General features: G+C 29.4%; 3 protein-coding genes across 3 annotated transcripts; 1 reads left to right on the top strand and 2 right to left on the bottom strand.

Annotated features, from left to right (window-relative positions):
- The first annotated feature begins 3,516 nt into the window (after positions 1 to 3,516).
- LOC119681911 (laccase-like) lies at positions 3,517 to 8,283 on the top strand. The gene is made up of 7 exons (XM_038095220.1): positions 3,517 to 3,672; positions 5,821 to 6,378; positions 6,595 to 6,897; positions 6,953 to 7,131; positions 7,275 to 7,397; positions 7,464 to 7,898; positions 7,960 to 8,283. The coding sequence occupies exons 1-7, from the start codon at positions 3,588 to 3,590 to the stop codon at positions 8,212 to 8,214; spliced, it is 1,938 nt and encodes a 645-aa protein (XP_037951148.1). The 5' UTR covers positions 3,517 to 3,587; the 3' UTR covers positions 8,215 to 8,283.
- Positions 8,284 to 12,125: 3,842 nt separating this feature from the next.
- Positions 12,126 to 13,055, bottom strand: LOC119682685 (enhancer of yellow 2 transcription factor-like). Its single transcript, XM_038096178.1, has 3 exons — positions 12,829 to 13,055; positions 12,685 to 12,766; positions 12,126 to 12,618 (listed from the first exon to the last, which is right to left on the bottom strand). The coding sequence occupies exons 1-3, from the start codon at positions 12,885 to 12,887 to the stop codon at positions 12,475 to 12,477; spliced, it is 285 nt and encodes a 94-aa protein (XP_037952106.1). The 5' UTR covers positions 12,888 to 13,055; the 3' UTR covers positions 12,126 to 12,474.
- A 7,695-nt stretch (positions 13,056 to 20,750) lies between these two features.
- On the bottom strand, positions 20,751 to 22,932 carry LOC119684094 (tubulin alpha-1 chain). Its single transcript, XM_038098043.1, has 2 exons — positions 22,763 to 22,932; positions 20,751 to 22,256 (listed from the first exon to the last, which is right to left on the bottom strand). Exons 1-2 carry the CDS (start codon positions 22,763 to 22,765, stop codon positions 20,907 to 20,909), a joined length of 1,353 nt encoding a protein of 450 aa, XP_037953971.1. The 5' UTR covers positions 22,766 to 22,932; the 3' UTR covers positions 20,751 to 20,906.
- Positions 22,933 to 24,283: the final 1,351 nt, after the last annotated feature.

The following is a 24,283-nucleotide window of genomic DNA, read 5'->3' as shown; positions in this document are numbered from 1 at the left end:
TAAGAAAGGAAATTGTAGTAAAACAAGATTGATTACTGCTTAGTGCGCAGCAGAGTGTTATATTTTAAACTATTTTTGAATGTGATCATTTAAGTAATTGAGACTGATAACTTCAACGATAGTCTAGTATCGCGTAAGAGTTATGATCAGGGACACTATATAATGATCAAGAATTATATTAAAGGACACTAGAAGATTGCAATACGGCTGATATTGATGACGTTTTTTTGTTATATAGTATTTGTTTAAAGTGTGTTTATATAAGTAATTGGATTTGCAGTTTAGAAACTTACATAGTTAAATTTGTACAAAGATTTGTTGAAAGAGATCAGGATGAACTCAGACGATACTGCCGATTAACATAAGATTGTAAAGTTTGACCTCAATAACATAAATCAAAAATAAAAGTAGTGTTTAAAAATTTAAAATGAGAGCATATTATAATATTTTTTAATAAAAAAAATGTATTCAGTTAAATTGTCTTTAACTACAAATGTAGAAAGAAAAATTAAGTAGTTTTACTCCCAGTACAATTTTATATAAAATATTTCTTGCTATGAAATACAATACATGCTAATTGCATCTCAGAGTAAAAAACAAAGAAAGCTTTCTACTGTACCACACGTTTTTTTTTAAAGAATGGACAACAAAATTTTTAGATATGATAACAGAGACAAGATGTACCAGTGGTCATGTTTTTTGATGTTTTTGATGTTTTTTTTACGGAATATTTCTCTGTAACTATTAAGTTTTAGCCTGAATTCATTACCAAAGCGTTTATTTTTTTTTTTTGCGTCAAGGAGGAATGGAATACCTATGAACTGACCACAATCCGGCGCCCCGGAAGGTGAGTGCCCTACTATAAGAAGCAATACTTATAGTGATTATATTAAAGTACTGATTGTAGAACAATTTTAGTTAATTGGATGGTTCGGACCCGTGGACCCGGAACTTCTTGTATTTTCAGGCAATGTTTTCAGTTAATTATTTTAATTAGTTAATTTCAATAAATTAATTACATTTTTGTTCTTGTCTTTTCTTTGCTATTCGACTTCTAACTTTTAAATAGTTTTTTTTCGTCATTAAGGCGCATCACTCTCGGCAAGAAAAAATTAATATTAAACAAAAAAATAATTTAATGGATTGAAGGAGTAGAATTTGAAAACAGATCTGAAGCTATTTAAAGATCTTTAAATTCACGCTACTGTAATTGTCGAACGAAGTAGTCTATTGAAATAGTTCAATGCAAAGCACTAATTAAAATTATTACTTTTGTTGTTTATATTCCACAATAGTATTGCCGTTTAAAGATAAAAAGTAGTATATATATATATATATTTAAATATATTTTGTATTTCTTTTAATTTACTTTTTTAAATAAAAAGAAATATGTTAAAAATAAAGTTTTTAAAAGTTAGACCAAGTCAACAAAAAAATATTATAGAAGGGTTCGAACATTAATTAAGAAACAACAAAAATTTTGATTGATTTATTGAAATTTGACTGACTATACAATGCTGTTTCGAGTATTGCCAAGTACTCATCATCAGTGATCTTAGGAAATATTCGAATTTTTATTTAATCCGTATATAATCCGTATATAATTTGTTAGACTACAAGTGCTAGGCTTAAAACTCGTGCCTGTCAAATTCGAAACTTGTTTTCCATAAATAGCTAAGACTGCTTGACAAGATAATATAATAATGAATTATGAATTAAGAGTTATATTTTTTATTCCCTCTTCTTGCTTGTATATTTCAGAATCACTATAATTATTAGGTTGAGAGGATCTTGTACTGTGACCTTCATTGTAATCACAGCGAAAGTTTCATGGATTTAAAGTATTTTTAAAGTATATTTTTTTCAATAAAGTGAGTATGAAACTTTGTTTACCAAATCTTATTACTCCGTAGGTCAACCAAATATTTCATTCTTCTGTGTATCACTGTAAAGCACGTTCCCGCTACGTATTTTACAGCCTACTTTCTTCCAAAACATACTAATTCCAGTGAAGTGAATTTCCAGATTTATAAGGTAATAATGCAATTCCATAGTGTCCTAAAAAAGTTCGTATAATAATTCATAAATTATTTTGACACACAATTGCACAATTCTGTAAACAATTACATTAAAGGACCCAGTCAACGATTTTAGTTGTGTCAATTAAGGTATACAGACCTAACATAATCTGCTCTGATTCTCTTGTTGTTCTTTGCTCTTCTAAATCACAAAAAAAAATTTTGACTAAATTTTTTATCATATCATAAACTTAATTTACTAAACCAGTTGAACTGGAGTATACAACAGACTAATTGCAGTGATTATTGGGTTCTGGTCTGTACGAGAGCAGGCCGCCAAAATGGAAATCCTTCACAATAGTTACTGACACAGTTACGTCCAGCTGGAGGAAATGAAAACTATTTTTCACTGCCTCAATACACGTGCTGCCCTCTAGCGATAGAATTCAGCTAAGTCAGGTAAACTATCTGGAAGAGCTAACGGAAATTGATATTAACAAGCTCTTACAGTTCCTAAACCGCATGGACTTAACCGTGCTTTCAACACAAACAACCAAATAATCAGTTCTTAATAAGAATCTGACAATAGAACACCGCAAAAGCTCTAATTGGTGATATAATATAAGAATATAAGAACTTTATAATTTTGATCTTATTTAACTATATCATTTATTATGTTGAGGCTAGTTGAGTCAGTGCACCTGAGCACTTTTACTCTCTATTGACTGCGAGGTTTCTTCAAAACTCTTTTTTGCGCTTTGACTAGATTATTGTTTATCACTTCATCAGACTAAGCAATAATTGACCTCAGATCTGCATACCTCCCCGACATTTGTAACCATTCTGAGATTTGATAACGCGGTGTTGGTAAGTCTGTCAGATTTCGCAAATAATTTCTGGGCTCTATCCTTTATGTATTTTTTGATGGGATCAATCTTGATGTCATCCCTGAGCATGTCATTCGTCCTAATGTATCATGTGAAAATATAATTTTTATATATAGCATTTGCAAGGTGTATTTCTATGACTGGACATAAATAACAGTTTTAAATTTAGTTTGTAAAATAATATTAGAAAACATTTTTTTACATTTTAGTAGTGCAATTATATATTGTAAACTTACAACCCACACCACACCCACGAAATGTAAAATTCAAATAAGCACTTCATATCGATAAGAAGTTTTGTAATATATAACATCGTTTAGTTGAATAACTTTGTTTTGGATTCCATGCACCTTCACCTTCGTTATCGGAAATGTGATTTAGATATAAACATTTGCATACAATCTCAAAGTCGTAATTAATATTGTAAAGTTCTATGAAAAAACAAAAAAAAACTCAACGTACTCTTCGCATATACAATATTTCGCAGATAAAAACAAGATATATAATTGACTATATCTTATCTGACATTGAAAATGTTGCTTAGTTTGCTATAAAAGATTCAACTCAATTTTCGAAAGAATAGTTGATTTTTTAAATTGTTCGAAATTAAAACGGTTTTTAGTGTATTCTGCGAAACGGTTAAAAAAATAATCAGTGGAGAATCACTTTTTCTGGAAATAATATGGATATCAAGTTGCAAAGGAATATTAAAAGTTTATATCTGTTAGTGCTCAGTTTGTTGCTAATACAGAATATCAATTGTAAAGGTACTTAAGGTACATGAATATAAGCAGTGAATAAATAACATATCAAGGATATTTTCAAATAAAAATATAAAAAAAATATAAAACTAAAATTATTACTCAAAAAATCTGTGCTTTATACATCATTTAATGAATATGTATAATACATTTAGAAAGGATAATATTGTATATATTATATGTATATTAAATTCAAAAAAAAATTTGAGCTTTATACCTTCTTTATTTGACATATAATATATATAAAAAGTTAGTTTCTCAAATAAATAGAAAATATACAGAGATTGTTATTAAAAAAAAAAATTTTATATATATATTTGTTATTTGTTAAATTAAAGAAATTCAAAATATTATTATTTTTGTGAAATTTAGTGTAAAAAGTGTTTCCGAAACAATTGGTTAAATTAATATGAATTTTACCGATGGTAGTGCTTTAAATATATAATAATAAAACATGTCCTTTGTAAAAAAAGCTCCACATCTTTATAAAAAAAAAAAAATAATGTTTTTAAAAAAAAATATTATTTCATACCATTTTCCATGAAATAAATATTTTTATAAATATATATAAATATATTTTATTTAAACAAAAAATAAAAGATCCACAAACGAAAGGACACTTATATACCAAAACGGGATTCCCAATTAGTGCGCAAATTACTTGGAATTTTATTATCTGTTAATAATATCTTATTATTTGGATCAACATTTCCTATTCAGTGTTTTGATAAAAATTAAGTGTTTTTGAAAATTAAAATCGAATTTTTAATGAATCATTGTTTACGATAAAATACTTAAGTGGTTGCTTAACTTTATCTTTTCAATTTGAGTTTTTAAAAAAATAATATAAAATAATCGGTAAAAAATTAAAAATAATTGACTGTATTATTATACATAATAATTATTTGATCCTGTTCAGTGCACTATTGTGTAGTAGTTTAAATCTTTGGAAAAGTTGTCGTCCATTAACAAAAACCTTTCTAACCATTAAAAATCACCAAAAATGTCATTTCAGAATTTAAAAGCCTAATAAAACTAAATTTTATTAAATTGTTTTATATTCATTATATATATTTATGAATAATAATTACTTCAGGTCAATATCAGTACGTTTAAAATAATATCCATCATTCCAAAAATAAAAAAGGATATCCAAAGATATTGTCAACGCGTCGTCATTTTACAAGGCTTTCTAAATAAGAAATTGCTATCTAAAATTATCTACACATCCATATGGAAATTCATTATTTCACATCTCTTATTAAATCTATCTGCAATTGAATTATTATCGAAAATTTGTATAAACGAAAGCATTGTTAACTGTCTTCAACATTAATGGTCTTATGACTTATATATCTCAATAATAAATATAAGTTTTTAAAAAAAGAGTATCCAATGATAAATAAAGATTATTCAAAACAAAAATTACCGTTATTGTTGATTAGGAACTAAACAAGAATATTAGGGATTATAAAGTGGTTCCAATTTGAGAAAATATATGAATTTACATTTATTCGGGATCCCTATTAGTAAAGACTTAAAAACATATCTTTATATCTCCGTAAATGTAGCAAAAACTTCCTTGCTAATAAAAATATGTAGTTATAACAATTTCATCACTATTTTTTTTCCGAAATTTTTTTTGTATAGGCAAAATCTTCTAAAAATACATGTGCAGCTCCTTACATTATTGCAACACATACCTACAAACGAAATAGACGCCACATTCTCAACACGGGAATGAGAGATACCTATAGTACAACATCCAATTATATCTCTAACTATTTATTTAGATCAGGGCTGTTCAGAGCAAATATGATCGCGGGCCACAACAACTCACTGTGCAGATTAGAGGACCTATTCGGATAACATATATTTTACTATTTCACTTTAAAGAATTGCCTTTAACGGATATCTTCTTTCTTGAATTAGATATCTACGCATATCTGTATTCTTTAATTCGACATCATCCCAAATCTTACTATTTATAATCGTTCTCCACCTCTAATTATATACTAATACTATAGTTCGAGTGTGTTTTTGGCTTATTAAATTACAGTAACTGAAAACTGCAATATCAATTGTATAAAAACAACAATATCGTAATTACTTTAATCATCATTAATGGTAGACTCCTCTTTTGTTTATTTCAAGTTTACTTAAATGGCACGCTTACAAAATTCGCACAAATTCGTCAAATGTACCCGAAAGTCACTAGTTATGAATCTAAAAATTGGCGCATGATTGACAGCGATGATTACAAGCAACACCCATGTAAACGTGAATGTGTTAAAGATAAACAAATGACTTGTTATTATTATATGGTTGTACACTACGACGAAACAATGGGTCCAGGCTGCGAACGGTATTTAGAAGCGAGATATCGCATAAAGACCGGTAAAGCCGGCGAAGAACTTGTGGATGGCTTCACTGTGCATAACTACGACGATTATGACGATTGCAAATTTGCGGATGGCATTGCTTCTGAAATTATGGTGGTAAATGGACGTATGCCGGGGCAAGGGGTTGAAGTATGCATGGGTGATACAATTGTAGTAGATGTGATTAACAGCTTACACGAAACCACTACTATACATTGGCATGGCATACATCAGCTGAAGACTCCACACATGGATGGTGTACCACATATAACACAATATCCCATTGAAGCTGGACAGGCATTTAGATATCGATTTGAAGTGGATCATGCGGGTACGTATTTTTTAAAATAACGAGTGTATAGAATGTATAAGAATGTTATATATGTTAAATGTGTATTATTTAAATATACATGCATATAAATATAACTATATACGTTATATATAAGCTATATATATATATTTTATTTTTATGTATAATGTTAATTATTATATAATTATATATTAAAAACAGTTAAAGGATTAATTAATTAATTTATATTTGTTTTAGGTACACATTGGTGGCACAGCCATACTGAACATCAGCGTGCATTTGGACTAGCAGGTGCTTTTATAGCACGTCAACCAAAACTTGAAAACGTACATGCAAAATTATATGACTTTGATTTTTCTGAACATATCATAATAATACAAGATTGGGTCTATAACTTTGATGAGAGTATACCACAGAATCTGCTCATAAATGGTTTGGGTCGGAATGTCAATAATGATAGCATTACCAAACAGCCAACGCTATATTCGATATTTAAAGTTGTACGTGGTGGACGTTATAGATTCAGAGTTATTTACAATGGTACTATAATTTTAAATACATAACGAATGTATGAAATAATTAAAGTAATCTACAGGTTGTGCCAATTGTCCAGTAAGTCTAAGTATCGATAATCATAATCTAGTGGTTATCTCAAGTGACGGAAATGATATTGAACCCATTATAGTACAAAAACTTTCAATTCATGGTGGTGAGAGATTTGATTTTATACTGCATGCTAATCAGGAGGTCGGAAATTATTGGTTACGTATAAAGGTAAGTAGACTTGACAATATCTACACTAAGTTCTATATTTTATTTATAAGTAAACATTAATTTCCCCATACACCTCTTCATAAAATATATATTTATATACAATTAAAAATATGTAAGTAAATTAATGTTTAATTTTTGCTTAGGGTTACAATTTTTGCAAAATCAAAAGCCTGCATCAAGAAGCCATACTGCATTATATGGGTGCTAAGCAAACCGAACGACCTAAAGGTGAGGTAACATACGACTACGAAGCGGAAGGTGTGGAAGTATGTTTTTGCTTTACTTTTCTTTACTTTACTTTACTTTAAAAAATTAATTATTATATTATTAAGCTTAATCCACTTGACCAAGCTCCAACTAAGAATGATGAACGTATAACTATTGTTGAAACAAATTCGATGAAACCACGTCTTGAGCCACCTATGTCACAACAGCGTACACATTATATCAGTATGGCCGTACATGAACGAGGAAACTTTCTATTTCAAATGGACAATATCACTTTTTCTTTACCGAAAATCTCTTTGCTACAAACACGTAACTTAGGTATTGGTCGCTTTTTTTGTAATAAAACCCATCAAGAAAACTTGGGTTTCAATTGTCGCAGCAGACACTGTCGCTGCACTAACGTCATACAGGTGCCTGCCTTTAAGGAGACTGAATTCGTTATATCAGCCATAACAAATTCTGCACATCCCATACACTTGCACGGGTACACCTTCCGTGTTGTGGGTATGGGCGTTTTAGGCGAAAATTTGATTAACAATGTAATTTGTAGCTAAGTTCATTTTTATTTTCTTAGATTTACCTATAACATTTGTATTACAGATTGAGGAAATTGATAGGAAGACTCCATTATCACGTCGGAATCGGAATGCTCCGCTCAAGGACACTGTCCAAGTGCCAGCTTTTGGATATACAATTATACGATTCTATGCTGATAACCCTGGTTATTGGATATTACACTGTCATATATCGACGCATTCAGAAAATGGCATGGCACTAGTGGTACGTGTTGGCGAAGATACACAAATGAAAATGTGTCCGGTTAGCAACTGTGGACTTTGTAGTTCAGTAGTTTAACCTTTCAGATACTAAATTTGTTAAATACACAAATACTAAAATCGATATAAAACTAAATTACGCTTAGTTAATGACTGTAATGCAATTTTTATAGTTTAAGTATTTATTGATAAAATATAATTTTTTTACTTGTATGTACCATATTTGATTCAGTTAATGTTTAAAAATTTAACTTATAACTTTCTGAAAATGTATAGCAAAAAGGAAACTGAAGAAAGTAGTTATGATTACCCAAATATAGTTTCGAATTTTTTTATGTTTGTACGATTTTGCTTACATCTACTTATTAAATATTTAGTTTTATTTTATTCCCTGTATTCATAATTTGGTAACCGTTAAGACGTTTAATTGTAGCCGTTAAGACTTTTAATTGTAGTCTTTTAAACCACAGATATTTGTCGAAGCATTGTAGTCCTTATTTCTGTTCGTGGCAATGACACCATACTTACATAGAAGTGACAGATACTATTTTGCACGTGTAATAGAAAGTAACTAAACAATCCATGTCTGTTGTTCCTCTACATCTGGACGTAATTTATGTTTTTGTACACATTTAGCATTTATTTAGTTTAATCGTAGTTTTAGATTCATTTGTGCCGAATCAAAAGCATCAATGTTTTATTTTTTTTAAGTGCCTATAGTGCTGTTGCATTGTCTTTCATATATGTTTTTATTTAACGTTAGTAAATAGCAAATGAAATGATTTAGAGGTACTGCCATATATATGTATCATTAATGCACTAGTTCCTTTAAATTAATCACAGTTCTCCAAATTGACCACAGATACCGTTTTAATTAATATTAGATTTTTCCTGGATATTTAAATGTTTTTTAAGCTTATATTTACGAAAAAATTTACGATCACAAAATCTGTATTCCAAGTTGGGTTCAAAGTGCGTTTGTTCATGGCGATGTAAACTACTTTTATAAGCAAAAATCTTTCCACATATATTACAACAAATTCTACCATTTGAAATTGGGTTTTTTAGTTGAAAGCAGTGTACGGCTGGAACATTTAGTTTGATTATCTGATACTTTACTGCTGTAATAATAAACATTAGTTATTTTCTGTATATATGTATTTTATGTGACTACCTGTCTATGCTTTCCATATCGTTAATATAATTCAATTGGTTTTTACTATTATTTCTAACCAATTTCTTCTCAGCTATATATATTGAATCCTGTTTATTAAATGCTATGAAAATTTATTTAGATACAGAAATTATGAGTATTTATGAACTTATATAGAATAAAACTAGTTGTTTCATCTTGCTGCTTAAGACATATGAACTCTTCCTGTTTTATATAAAATTCATCGTAAGTTTCTAAGCTACTCAAACCAACGTATCCAAAACTTTCTTAATTATTTTCATCTGTGTTTTATTTGCAATTCCTCCACTTGGATCTGTTCATTGGGCACATTATTAATATACATGTCTTGTAGTTGAGTAACAAATTGTTTATTAACGCGCTGTGCCTGCTTCACGAAAGTGTATGCATTTTTCAATTATTAAAACAATTTCCGCATATGTATTTGGATAGAAAGTTATCTATTTTGATCTATTTCATTTAAATGAATAACATTCGATTTTAGCTAACAAGGATCTGTTATCGAAATTATTTAAATCCTATTTACATTTATTCCTGCTATCTCCAATAGTATATACGCAGAACTCGGATAACATTCAATGCTCTTCTCGAGGGAATGTGAAAAATTAATATTTCTTTCCTCATTGCAAGTTCTACAGCAGGGCTCACTAGCTTTGATTACATTTTTCTGACTTGTTTCCATTATATTACACGAAATGTCTTTCGAACTATAGTTTAACGTATTGTAATCATAAAACCAAAATTTACCGCCTAGTTTTTTATAATGAGCAGTAAATACTTTGCAGGGTTGCATTTAAAGAAATTTGTTTGAATTTAAATTAAGAAAATTGTCAAAGCATGAGAGTGATATGAGGTTAATAAATGCAAGAAAAAAATGTGAAAATACTGTGAGTATCTTAATATAATTTATATGTATGTAGTTTATTTTCTTTTTGGAAGGAATCTGTAATATATATTATGTAATCTCTATATACAGCAGAAACCATGGTTACAACATTATTTATTTATAGTTAATATTTTCGATTACCACAGCCAAAACACATTATTAAAAATGTTACTTAAAAATTAATAATATAATAATTCGATCTTTTTTACTATGCACAGCACACAAACATGGCTTGATTGATAATAGAGACTACTCAAAAATTTTGTATTGCCATCTATAAATAAATGAGCGTGCCATGAGGAAATTGATCTTGTTTTGCCATATATGTATGTTGTGCAATATATGTATGTATGTCAAGTGACATGACCGGTATGCAGTCATACCAAAACATCACTGTTCTTCTGTTATTTAAGGTCAATGCTGTAAGGCACATTTCAGTAATATTACAGCTTACTATACGTTTATAAGTGTAGGTTAAGTGGTCAACACCAAATACTTAAGTAACATAAGTGCATGATAATAGTTTTGGAAGATTTCATAAGACATTTTAAAATATTCAGTTGATTTAGTTTTTTGTACAGGCAATAAAACTGACAGTTGTTTATCTTTGGACTCACTCTCTTGAAGTGGTCAGGTTTCTTCGTCTGGACTTGGATTGACTTCAATTGCAGTCCCATACATCCTTTATATGCCGTGTTCTCTTTTTCTCTCCACTCTTACCCCAAACACCACCTATCCACATCCCAACTTATGTATTCGTCTTGTAATCCTTACATGTTATCTGCTTTTAGATCCCGGCGAATTATAACAATAACAACAACAGATGTCTATGCCACGACCTGCAACAAAAAAAATCATGGAAACTATAATTCAAATAATTGAACTCTTTTAAGCTCTGAAACTTAAAAGTTAAATCTTCATTGCAAAATCGAAACGGAAAGAAAAGAAACTGTTTTGGTATTGACATCGCATACCGAAGCGTTCAACGAGCTGCAAAAGCTTTAATATGAATGCTTTTAATAAAGTAAAAAGTGCAAACATTGATATACATATATGCTTCATCAAAATAAAAGCATGGTCATGTTGATTGAAACATTAACTTAAGAGAAAATTTTCAGCGACTTAGCCAGAAATTCCTAATTCGGGCCACGCATGCTCTATAGTTCTTTAGAGCTTTCGGACGAATTTTAGCGTTTTTATAATATAACAGTGCTTCCTAATGCTTTAAATGGAAACTTTAAGTGTTTTAATAATCCTTTCTACGCAGTTGTAGCTTAAAGTCGAGACTAGGCTTAAATCGTTTTACCTCGGCATAGAACGTTCAATTAGTTATCGACTTTATTGTTGGAAGCACAACACAGACGTTGGGGCCAAATTAATTTTATTGAATAATTATAAAAGCTCTCAGACTATAGTAGAGATAGCTACTAGATTTTAATTTTTTTCATTAAAATTGCTCGGTTTTATTTAATATGAATATTAAGTTTTATAGCCGAGCTAGAGGTAAAGTTAACACTACTCTTTGATTTCAAAAACATTAAGCATAATTTATATTTATTAATATTTAATTACAAATTATAAATTACATACAGAAATTTAAAATACATCATAAACATTTATTTATTTTCATTTACAACGGTGTAACGGATTTTCAAGATATTTCATGAATAAAAATAAAATAAATTTGGTTTCTACAAAAATAATTTACACATAAATCAATAGATAGTATACGAATTAATTTTAAAAACTATACTAAATTTCATTATTTAAACTATTTAATTTCATATAAATTTTCTAAATATTATTGCTCTTTTTTAAATGTTTTCTATATTCTGCCTTAAATTATATTTTTAAATAAAAATTATTGAATACATAATAAAATTGTTTACAAAAAGTATTAAAATAATTAGCAATCTAAATAAATACTACATACATGTAACAAATATTATTAAAATTGACTTTGAATGTTAAGAATTTGATCAATAAAATTCCTAAACTTCTTTAAATTGAAAGGAAGAATTTAAGGGTTTTGATTTGTATTATCGATACTTGAATTAACGTTATATGTATTGAATATTTCATGTAATTTAATCTTCATTAATTATGAGTATTTCATTTCAGAAATTTTTTAATTTATTGAAAATACTTTTAAAGCATTTGTGTCCACATATAAATTTTTGCAAATCAATAAATTACAAACTTCAGCCTTATTTAAAACTTTCAATACATAATTTTTACTGTATTAAAAATAATTCGTTTTCCTACAAATCTATACCTTCTTGCTTAGCAAGTATAGTTTTAATTTTCATTAATAACTCCATTTTGACAGTATCAGGTACAAGTGTGCGTGCTTTTGGCGTAATATCAGCAATAAGTTGCTCAACTTTTATATTTGTTCCTTTTTCCTGATAATATGAAGATATACAATATTGCATAATTAAAAATAAATAAATATGTACTTATTCTTTTACCTTAATCGTATTGCGACACATAAGACGTACTTCATCACGCCAACCACACTCGGCCAAACGACTTGCCAGTAAATCTTTTAACCTGTAAAATAATTTACAATTTATGAAAATGTCAATAAAATTAAATAAAATCATTTGACATACTTCGACCGATCTCCGGTTAAAATAGTTGCTTGGTCAATTGTTTTCGTTAAAGTCATCATTTAGTAGTAAATTTTATATAAATATTTTTTCGCAATCTGCTGGATTTTTCTTTTTACACAATGAATTTGTTGTTTGTTTGTTGATAGTGCAGGCTTATCGATAATACAGTTCTCAGTGTTAGAGGTGGAAACACGCACTGAACACATTTTGTTTAGAAGTTAATAGATATTACTACATTGAATTTAATATTAATATTTTAAATATTATAAAAAACGTACTATTTATAGTTAGATGATTACTATTCCAATGCAATACTAACAATAATATACTTACATACAATATATAAAAAATTTATTCGTGTTATAAAATGAATATTATATTTTTATGTTGTTATACTCTTATGCTGTTTTCAATTGGTAAATCTGGCGTAACTTTTCCAATGGAGATACACTTTTACCGTGAAATTCATTTTGGATTTATAAATCTTAAGCGAAATGTATAACACTTGAGATTATTTTATAACGCTGTAGATATTTTGTCATAGTAGCAATATTACCCGAAAATTAACAGCTGTTTTATATAACCTGACAAATAAAATTTGATATGATATGTATGTATTTATGAAAAACTTAAATGCCTATTAACACAACCAGAAAAATGTTGAATTACTCCTAAAATTATTGATTAGGTAACTGAATTTGTCAGATCGAGAATAAATATAGATTGTATCTAGATTTACCAATCAAAAACGCCATTATACTTTTATATCTGCAGAGTAAATTTAAATGAATAAGAGCACACTGGATGAACCCTTCTTTACTAGGGAATCTGCTATTTACTTGTCCTCATGCACTTTATGTCCCTGTACCCATATAAGAGTAACATAGTTTCTCTATGCTAAAGTATTGAGAAGCTGAAAGCATTCCACGACGAACTTTGATTGGAATGAAGAGTTTGTTAAAGATTTTAGAGCTGCTTGGCTGTACAAAAGAGTATATATTTTGGTACCTCGGATGGTATGCATGGACCTTTGCTCAAAAAATGGAAGAGGTTTTTCCCATTGCGATTGCTTTGCAGAACTTCAATCTTATAATTCCTGTTCCTGCACTGTCATCTTTCATTTTGGACCCATCAGTAAGATAAGACTAAAGGGTATCTTTTTTAAGATCATTTTGCTGTTTCTCCAAATTGATCGGTCACTGATTACCGCTTCGAATTATCTGGAGAAAACTAATCTTCAATTCATCTTATCAAAGATCTTAAGATCTTATTATTTCATATAATATTTATGCATAACAAACAATAATTATAGTTAATAGATAATGCGATGGAAAACTGTATTGCAAAAATTTCTAAAAGATTTATTAAAAGTGAGACATCTTTTTAAAAAACGCAAAAAGATTTAGTTACGGATTTCTTTTTATTGTTAATATAAGTAAAACAAATACTCAATTCTTATAAATAATGGTTATGTTCATACATATCTATGGTGAATCAAATATACAATTTGCATATATTAACAGAAACACAACTTTAGATAGTCTGTATCAGTACTTATTACCGACACTGTGATTTTTTCATGTTATGATTTTTGAGTTATTTTTTTTCATATGAACGAGCTTTCGTGTTCTCTATTATGTCATTTTATATACTATTTTGTCAATTATGGAAATAGTCACCATAGTTACTATACTAAGTGGTAATCACGGTATGTATTTTCCAGGTACACAAATTAAAAGACTATCATCCTACTTCAACAAATGACTAACCATTGAAGTATCCTTTTGCACAATGTTTGGACACTTTAGTTTTAGTTATTTTGATTATATTTTAAGATATGAAAAAAATTATAAACTTTATTATATTTCATCTAATTCAAATCAAATTTTATTATATTTTATCTATTAACCTCAACTAAGTTATCAGAGATAGTATGCATATAGATGGGGTGGGGTCTACAAAAAATTGGCCTGCAAAATCCATTGAATTATTGTTATTTTCAGGTCACAATCTCGAATGAAGATGAGAAATAAAGTTATAGTATATTTATATCAAATTATAATGGAATTGAAGAGTATTGAATAGTAATAACTTAAGTCTTCTTTTAGTTTGATAGTTAAATCAAAATGAAGGTTGTATTTGATGTACTTCGATGTAGTCAAGTATTCGCAAAACAACTAAGCTAATGTCTTACGAGTTGTGTCACACCTGCCGTAGTTGGTATTGTCCTTTTCATTTTTCGGGTAAGTTTCTCTAGTACAAATAAATATTATTTTGATAATACAGAAGAGCTTCCGATGTGTAAAAACTCAGGATATCGCAATTTGATACGTAAATCTTCATTTGTTGGTAAAATAAAAATAAAAATAAAAGAATCATTTATTATATATCATCATTAATTATAATTGAAGAAATGACAATTTACATAAATGGACAAGATATTTTGGTTTAACCAATGTGTTGCTTTATTACTTTGCTAAAACTAGTGGGTCTCTGTCAAATAGTTTTGCTGGGGTTTGAAGTATCGTTGCTAGCTTTATCAATTTTAGAGGTGCAATGACTATTGCTAGTCAGAGAGGTCAAAAAGTGTTCTTAATTTTTTAGATCTTCATATATAATTATTTTATAAAATAATAAATATACATACATAATATATGTATAAAAACAGTCACTTACTTATTACTTATTATTTTTTTGTTAGGTTTTTAATAAATACTTGCTTTTTAACTTATAAACAAACCTACACCTACATACTGCCACCTACTTTATTTAATAAGACTGGAAAAAATGTTAAATTGGATTCAACTACAGCCACTCCCTCCCCCTTGTAATTCTATGAATTACTAAAATGTGTAGCTGTTATATGAGACCGCTCCATTCATGGCAATGATTCCATGTTCGCAATGAGCTAGAAACTGTTAAAAACAGCCGCTTCAATCACTACCATAACGTCATCGCCGGTTTCAAACCAGTTTAAGATCAGTTCATGTTGTCATACATACAGACGTTTGTCGTTGTTGTTGGAAGAATTGCTTGCGTGGTCGCCATACGGCAAAGCCCGATTTGTCTAAATTTGAACTTCTCATTGCTAAATTTCATTAAATTTAATTTATTTTTTGTATATACATATGTATGTATGTGTGTATGTAGATGATTTTGTCATAATTTATTTAAATTTATTTGCTAGTACACACAAATCTTTTATGCTTCAAAAAACAGTTATAATCTTAAATAAATAGTATATTTCCATATTAGAGAATAAATCGAGCGTTTTTAAGAAAAATCAATCAATTTAATATAATAATTTTTTAAATTCATTAGAAATAAACTTTAATTTACAGAATATTTTGCCATATCGTAGATTTGTTATAGGTGTGATTTTTAGTTTGGTTGCTTACCTCATCCAAACCTTATCTTAAAGTGATACGAATTCTATTGTATATATTTTTTATATGTAAAGTTTAAAATAGAGCTGTGAGTTGCTTATGACTCGATGTCTACACTGGCTAGACTTTAGCGAGGTTTTTATGTTCGAAAGTCTATACCTATATATTGTTTTCAAATTTTGTCTGCGAATAAAACTTAATATGCGTCAGTGAAAAAGTAAAAATATATGCAAAAATCATACCAAAGTTTAGCCAATGTAGATGCACGGTAAACTAAACCGAAACTTCTGACTTCTTAGTTTAATTATACTGAATTGTTGTGACTTTGTATAAGGAAAAAAAAAATAAACCAACTTATGGGCTCAGAGTATGCTCGAACTACTAAATCAAATCACTTAAGAAGTACATGCGGGGAATAGGGAAAGAATTTAATGAACAAGTAATTAAAAAAGAATTTAAGAATACTATTTCATGTTAAATTAAAGACATTTTAAGGTAAATTTAGTATTTAAGGTTTAGGACTACCACAAGTAGTCGGGGTGAATTATTGTTAGAAGACCTTACATTTTAATAAATATTTATTTAAATTGAAAGTGGGCTTATTAATATCTAAAATGCTGTAAATTCCCTTATCTCAAATGTACCACCAGTAGTCGGGGTGAATTATTGTTAGAAGACCTTACATTTCAATAGATATTTATTTAAACTGAAAGTGGGCTTATTAATATCTAAGATGCTGTAAATAATTAATCTAATATTTTAGATGCTTGAACAATAACTAACAACGATGCAAAGATATTAGAGGCACTTAAGAGAAAAATTCCTTCCTTACTTTTAAACATGTTGAACTATATATTAACATAGGTTAGTGTACTAAAATTCAGCAGCTTCGCTAGCTTGCTCTGGTTCCAGTTAGAAATGCGCTTAAGAACTTCTGAATCTTCGATAGACTGATTAGGTAACAAACGACCTAATAGTATACCCTATATACTGGTGAGAGCAAGCCACTGGTCGAGTTAAGTAACTGAGATTGTTAGACGATAATCAAAGTACCAAGTAATCCTGCACCTGCACTGCCTACACTTTTGGATAAATTCTATTTTTGTTTACCCACATATGCAAATTTTTGTTTACAGACAAAATTCGAAAACGATAAGTATGTGTGTTTTTGTCTTCAAACATAAACAATTTCTAAAGTCTAACCAATATTGATATCAAGTCGAAAATTAATCACGTAGACATTTAAAGACTTCAATGGAAGAAGCCTTCAACGATGTAATATTAAATTAATAAATTCTAATCATAAATATATTATATTTTTGTAAAGTACGATTTTAAGTAAATTTATTCTGATTCAGAGATTCGACTATATCTTTTCAAAAAATTGACTTCGTTTCTTCGAAAATCGATACATGTTAATTTACCTGTTATGATTTTTTATATGTGTGTAAGTTAGTGAATATACATATAAATATGTATGTACATATTTCCGGTTTAGTTACTTTTTGATTAAAATAAAACAGCAGGTTCAAATAAATCTACATAATCTATATACCTTTAAAATATTTAAAGTGAAAACATCTGCTTTAGTGTTTAATGTATGTACACACATACATATACTGGTGTACATATCAAATACAAACCGAACAACAACAACTTCTTTAATAAGACCAATTCCTTGCTAAAATGCCTGAAAGAAAACAAAAAACAATAACAATTTTTTGCATAAGAAAAAGTCACCCCATGCACAAGCAAATAATTCTTGAAACTGCGGCAAAAGTATTGATTTTCAAGGATAGCAACAAATAACAGCTAATGCTAATGCCATTGCAACGGGGAAGGCACAGGAAGCACATATACATACATACATACATACATAAGCAGCATAAAATGCAGCGCATATGAAAATATTTTTAAGGCCAATGCAGAAACAATTTCCAACAACAAATTGTATGAGAAATTCTTTCATACTTCATTTCTATAACTTCGCAGTATAGAGAAATTACCATCTAGTCCCCACTGAACATACTAGCGCATGCGTATATTTTTTATGCTAGTAGCAAATGAATAAAATGAAACACACTTGCATGCACGGTTGCCACTTGAAAATTTTTTTCTGTACCAAAATTGGTTTAAAAAAGTACCATTTCTGTAAAAAAAGGTCCAAAATTTTTTTGGACCTTTTTGTTTTCTCGTTCTGTGTTTTTCATAGTGTTATAAATGAACAAAATATAAAATAGTGCAAAGTTGCATTTATAAAAAAAATTAATTGGAGATATTCACAATAAAGTTGGGTCGTCAAAAATGTACCAATTCTTGAACATGAGTACCAAACGAAAAAAATAAAAAAAAAAAGTACCAATTTTGGTACTAAAGTACCATAAGTGGCAACCGTGCTTGCATGAAGTCATCATGCAGCAGAGAGCTCAGTATACCAAATACACAAATAACACAACATGAATTAAGCCGTGCACCAAATATGGTACCAATGAAATGATGACTCACACGAAAATAGCTTGGGTGGGGAATAAATTACTTATTTATTTATTATGCTTTCTAGAAAAGCGCACAGCGGACTGTGATTATTGACAGATGTTCATAGAAATATTTTAAGTAAATTTTTTTACAAAGGAAAATTATAAAATATTTTATGTATAATTATATTTTAAAAAAAAAATTTATTTGAGTATTAATCAATGCCGCCATAAAGTTTTCTTTATTCAAATAAATTTAATTTTTATAGAAATTTTTCATTAGACTCCAGATCTAACCACCAATTTAAAAACTCCATTAAAGTAGCATATGTAGAGAAATAGCAATTAGTAAAAATTAAAAATATGAAAAGCAACAACAATTTCACTATTGCCACTTACTTCGTATGCAGTCGCTGCTCTGCTTGCTGCGCTTTCATATACTGGCATATCAAACACTTACATATGTGTGTATGTTTTGTAAAAGAGTGCTCTGCTTACAACTTTCTTACATATGTACATTTCTTAAAAGATTTAATATTAAAAATATAAATAACTACATATGTATGTACATACATATGTGTGTGTATACTGAAATATATGTAGAAATAGTAGAGAGGTAAATGCAATGGGCACAAAAAAATTAAAACTTCATACTTTTATAGTTGCTTGCCATTTTCCCGTTGAGTAATTTTGTATCTTGCTTTTTGTTGCTATACAAAAATAGAAAGCAGAAATATAATTTACCACAGCTAAGATTTTACCTAGACCAAAACGAATCCAGAAAAAAGTTCAACAAACTTTTATAAAATCTAACTTTCAGTGAAGTTGCATTTTTTGTTTTTTCTAGCTGAGAAAATCTAATTAGAAAAATAACTTGTAGAGTTAAATTAACTGTGGATATTTTCAGAAGTAAAATATGAATTGAATATGAAATATGAATATACATGTGCTATAAAGAAAGAAAGCACAATAAAAGAAATGTGCCACTTTTTTTATACCAATACACGTTTAAATGCTAGAATATGTCATTACTAAATTTTGAGGTGTTCTGATTCCAGATTTATATTTTTTCTTTCTTAACTTAGTTATCGAATGCTACAATAACAAGTTGAAAACCGCACTCGCAAATGTTTTGTATTCGCCTGAACACACCCTACGTTATTAGACTAATTAACGCATAGCCCCACTTGTTATTTATATACTAAATTTTCTGGGAATATGCTTTTATTTTGTAGCTATTTATATTCAATATTAATTTACATATATAAATATATGACTTGACTTTTATCATAATTTATCACTGATTGTAGTATAATTAAAATTAATTACAAACAAAACCATTGGCTTTGCAAATGACTCTCGAGCCGAACCAATGGTTTACATACTACTTTATTCCTGCTTTTTGTCTTTTTATAAAATTTCAGAAATAATTTTATTTTTTTTTACATACCTATTTATAAGCGATCCACAAATCCTTTCGGCGTTTCCAATGTACTCATAAAAACTGTGTCTTTGTATAGATCTGTGGCTGGGCGTTTTTCAATAATACACCAAAATTATGTGCTTACAGCAAATATCCTATTGTTTTAGTGAAATATATATACCAGGATCCTTGCGTTTCAAATGTAATTATGAAAAATGTGTCTTCTTTGTAAAGATCTGGAAGTTTTTCAATAATGCCAAATGATGCACTTTAATGTTTAATTCTTATCAACAAATTTTAAGCACCGCTCGTGGCTTTTTTAGAGAAACCACAAGCGTATATTCATTAATAGTGTGTTCCATAATATATATGATCAACTCCATGCATTTAGACTTTTTTACTTGTGTATATACAAACCTTTCTTCACAGTTTAAGAATTGAAGTTCTCAGTTTTTACCATTGTGTAATATTAAATATCATCTTTGGTCCCTCAGATGTACCACTGGTCTTACTTTTAAAAGATGAAATCTTAACACCCACCCTCTTAACACTTTGCCCGCTAAATTAAAACAAATCATTTTCGACATTTTTAACATTTACATCCACTGCGTATATTTCTTAAAATTTTAAACTACAGACTGAATCTTTCGTACAATTTATTTGTTATATGCAAACGACTGTTATATTAAAGAATGTAAAAAAACAAATAAACTAGATTAAATATTAATTAAAATTAGTAAAAAAAAATAGCAGTGGTGGCAAATGCCTCTTCAATACATTCTTTGAATTTCGAATTTAATATTCCTCGGCACCTTCGCCCTCGCCATCACCAGAGTCCATACCGACCTCTTCGTAATCCTTTTCGAGAGCAGCCAAATCTTCACGTGCTTCGGAGAATTCACCTTCTTCCATACCTTCACCGACATACCAATGAACGAAAGCACGCTTAGCATACATAAGATCGAACTTATGATCCAAACGAGCCCAAGCCTCAGCGATGGCTGTGGTATTGGACAACATGCAGACGGCACGTTGTACCTTAGCCAAGTCACCACCTGGTACAACAGTTGGGGGTTGGTAGTTGATGCCTACCTTGAAACCAGTTGGACACCAATCGACGAATTGAATAGTACGCTTGGTCTTAATGGTGGCAATAGCAGCGTTTACGTCCTTTGGTACAACATCACCACGGTACAACATGCAGCAAGCCATGTATTTACCATGGCGTGGATCGCACTTAACCATCTGGTTTGCTGGTTCGAAACAGGCATTGGTAATTTCAGCAACGGAGAGTTGTTCATGGTAAGCTTTTTCAGCAGAGATGACTGGTGCATAGGTGACCAATGGGAAATGAATACGTGGGTAGGGCACCAAGTTAGTTTGGAATTCAGTCAAATCAACATTGAGTGCACCATCGAAACGCAATGATGCGGTAATTGAGGATACAATTTGACCGATCAAACGATTCAAGTTGGTGTAAGTTGGGCGTTCAATGTCCAAATTACGACGGCAAATATCATAGATAGCCTCATTGTCAACCATGAAAGCACAATCGGAATGTTCCAAAGTTGTGTGAGTGGTTAGGATAGAGTTGTATGGTTCAACGACTGCTGTTGATACTTGAGGTGCTGGATAGATGGCAAATTCCAATTTTGATTTCTTGCCATAATCAACAGACAAACGTTCCATCAACAATGAGGTAAAACCAGAACCAGTGCCGCCACCGAACGAGTGGAAAATTAGGAAACCTTGAAGACCTGTGCACTGATCAGCCAATTTACGTATGCGATCCAGAACCAAGTCAACAATTTCTTTACCAATTGTATAGTGACCACGTGCATAGTTATTGGCAGCATCTTCTTTGCCAGTGATTAATTGTTCTGGATGAAACAGTTGGCGATAGGTACCGGTGCGGACTTCGTCAACTACGGTTGGTTCCAAATCGACGAAAACTGCACGTGGAACATGCTTGCCAGCACCAGTCTCGCTAAAGAACGTGTTGAAGGAGTCGTCACCACCGCCGACAGTCTTATCAGATGGCATCTGACCATCAGGTTGGATACCATGTTCCAAACAGTATAACTCCCAGCAGGCGTTACCGATTTGTACGCCAGCTTGGCCAACATGGATGGAGATACATTCACGCTAAAGATAAAAAAAAATAAAAAAGAGAAATCGTGTTAACGTCTTATAATTTCGATATTACCAAAAAAAGTTTTTACATTGAAAATTTTTTTACGTCAAAAATATTTTTTTTTATTGTCTGACGCATACAAAAAAATCGATAAGTTTTAATGGCGACGCCAACAGAAAGGGTGCGGCTGCGAACCGGCAAGAAGCCGCACATGAGTTTTATTTATCAAATTTGTTTTTAATTAAAAAACAAAAAAAAAAAACTGAATTTTATTAGATTTCTTTTATTATATTATTTATATAAAAAGGTAGACCTAAAGGAGTCTTCCATTTTGATATTTAGCATGCTTAACCATGTATCAAGATGACGTCACCAATGAACGCACAAATAATTCATTAAATAATTACAATCAAATTACTTAAAATCTTTCCAAAAATTTTGAAGAAATATGCCGGCAAATTTTTTACACAATAATTTAACACTTATTCACACACACTTCCAGTTAATTTTCACTTACCATTTTGAGTCTTTTTAAATTTTTTCACACAAGTTCACAAATTAAAGTTTTTTAGGTTTACGATCCGTTCGGCGTGGCCTGTAATGCAGCTTACCAAACTGTTATCGAATATGAACTAAAATTTCTTTCTAACTCGTATTTATACTATTTTCTTGTCTATGACGACGCCTACTACGAAGAATTTTGATTGGTTGAAAATAGTTCGAAATTCGAAAAAGTAAACTATGCTTGTTTCTTTGTGGATTATTATGACCAGAGTTGTATTTTAAATATACGTTTAAATTAATTCATGCATAGAGGGCAGTTGACACATATACAAGAAGTAACAAAATTGTGGAAATATTTATGAAGATTTATTTAAAAATTGTTAACGATGTATGTTAATGATGCATCTAAAAAAATGTATTTTATAGCATTGCATATAATGAAGTGATATATATTATAATTATAATTTCAGATAAAATGTACTGTGAAATTAATACGTTTAATTTTTTAACTTTAAGAGAGTATATGATTAGGTTTATTTCTATTGCGTGTAATTTATTGTATGCAACTATATATGTAACCGAATGCTATTATTTAGCATTCTCTAGAATATGTTATTAAATTGTAAATGATAATTAAAAAATCTATATCAAAGCTATATATATACATATTATGTATTAAAAATTTAAATATATTTCAATAGATATATATATTATTTTTTTACAAAATATATATGTATATTTAATATAGATAGAAACTTATCTCAAATTGCATATACGAGTATTTGTATGCGTTTGTGGATAACTACAACTTGTATAACTATAAATAATTAAACAGTTTGCGAAGATAATTATGCATGAAGATGTGTGACTAGGGACGAATTTGCCACAGATGTATAGACTAGAGAGTAATAGTTAGTGTTAGTCCTTAATTAGTCGAATATTTAGAATTGTTTAAGGCTTAAACACTTAAGTCTTCCATAAGTTCCATTAGTTTAATATTCATTTTTGTATAAAAAATCATTTTTAGGTATACTTTTATTCATAAACGTTCTTAAAATTGATTACAAAACTAGTTTTAAAGTAGTAATGAAGATACATTAAGCATGAAAATCAACAAAATGTTTAATAAAATTTACCCTCTACATTTATGGTGCGCAATATTCGTCAGTTTAGTCAATAAAAAGTATGAAGTAGATTGCAGTTTGGTCGTTATACCTTTACACTATTTTATTGACTCGCAGAAATAAGTCTCAATTCGCACACATAATTCATATAAAAATGTGTTAATAAGGTTCGATTATTATACGTGTAATGGCACATTCACACTGTTTCATATAGTCGGTTTTGCTCATTATAATCACTAATGTGGATGTTTTACCATACAAAAATCTTTCATATAAATGAGCTTATTATCAGTAAATCAGCTCATTTAAGGCGGAAATTGTCGAGTGAAACCTTTAAAAATAAATTTTCCACAAGAGAAATCACCAAAGTTTGAAATAACTCTCATATGTTTTATATATGAAACGTTAAT

This window comes from Teleopsis dalmanni, chromosome 2, assembly GCF_002237135.1.
Source record: "Teleopsis dalmanni isolate 2A chromosome 2, ASM223713v2, whole genome shotgun sequence".
NCBI classification, from domain to species: domain Eukaryota; kingdom Metazoa; phylum Arthropoda; class Insecta; order Diptera; family Diopsidae; genus Teleopsis; species Teleopsis dalmanni.
Note: the sequence above shows the minus strand (reverse complement) of the source record. Positions and strands in the feature narration are given on the sequence as shown.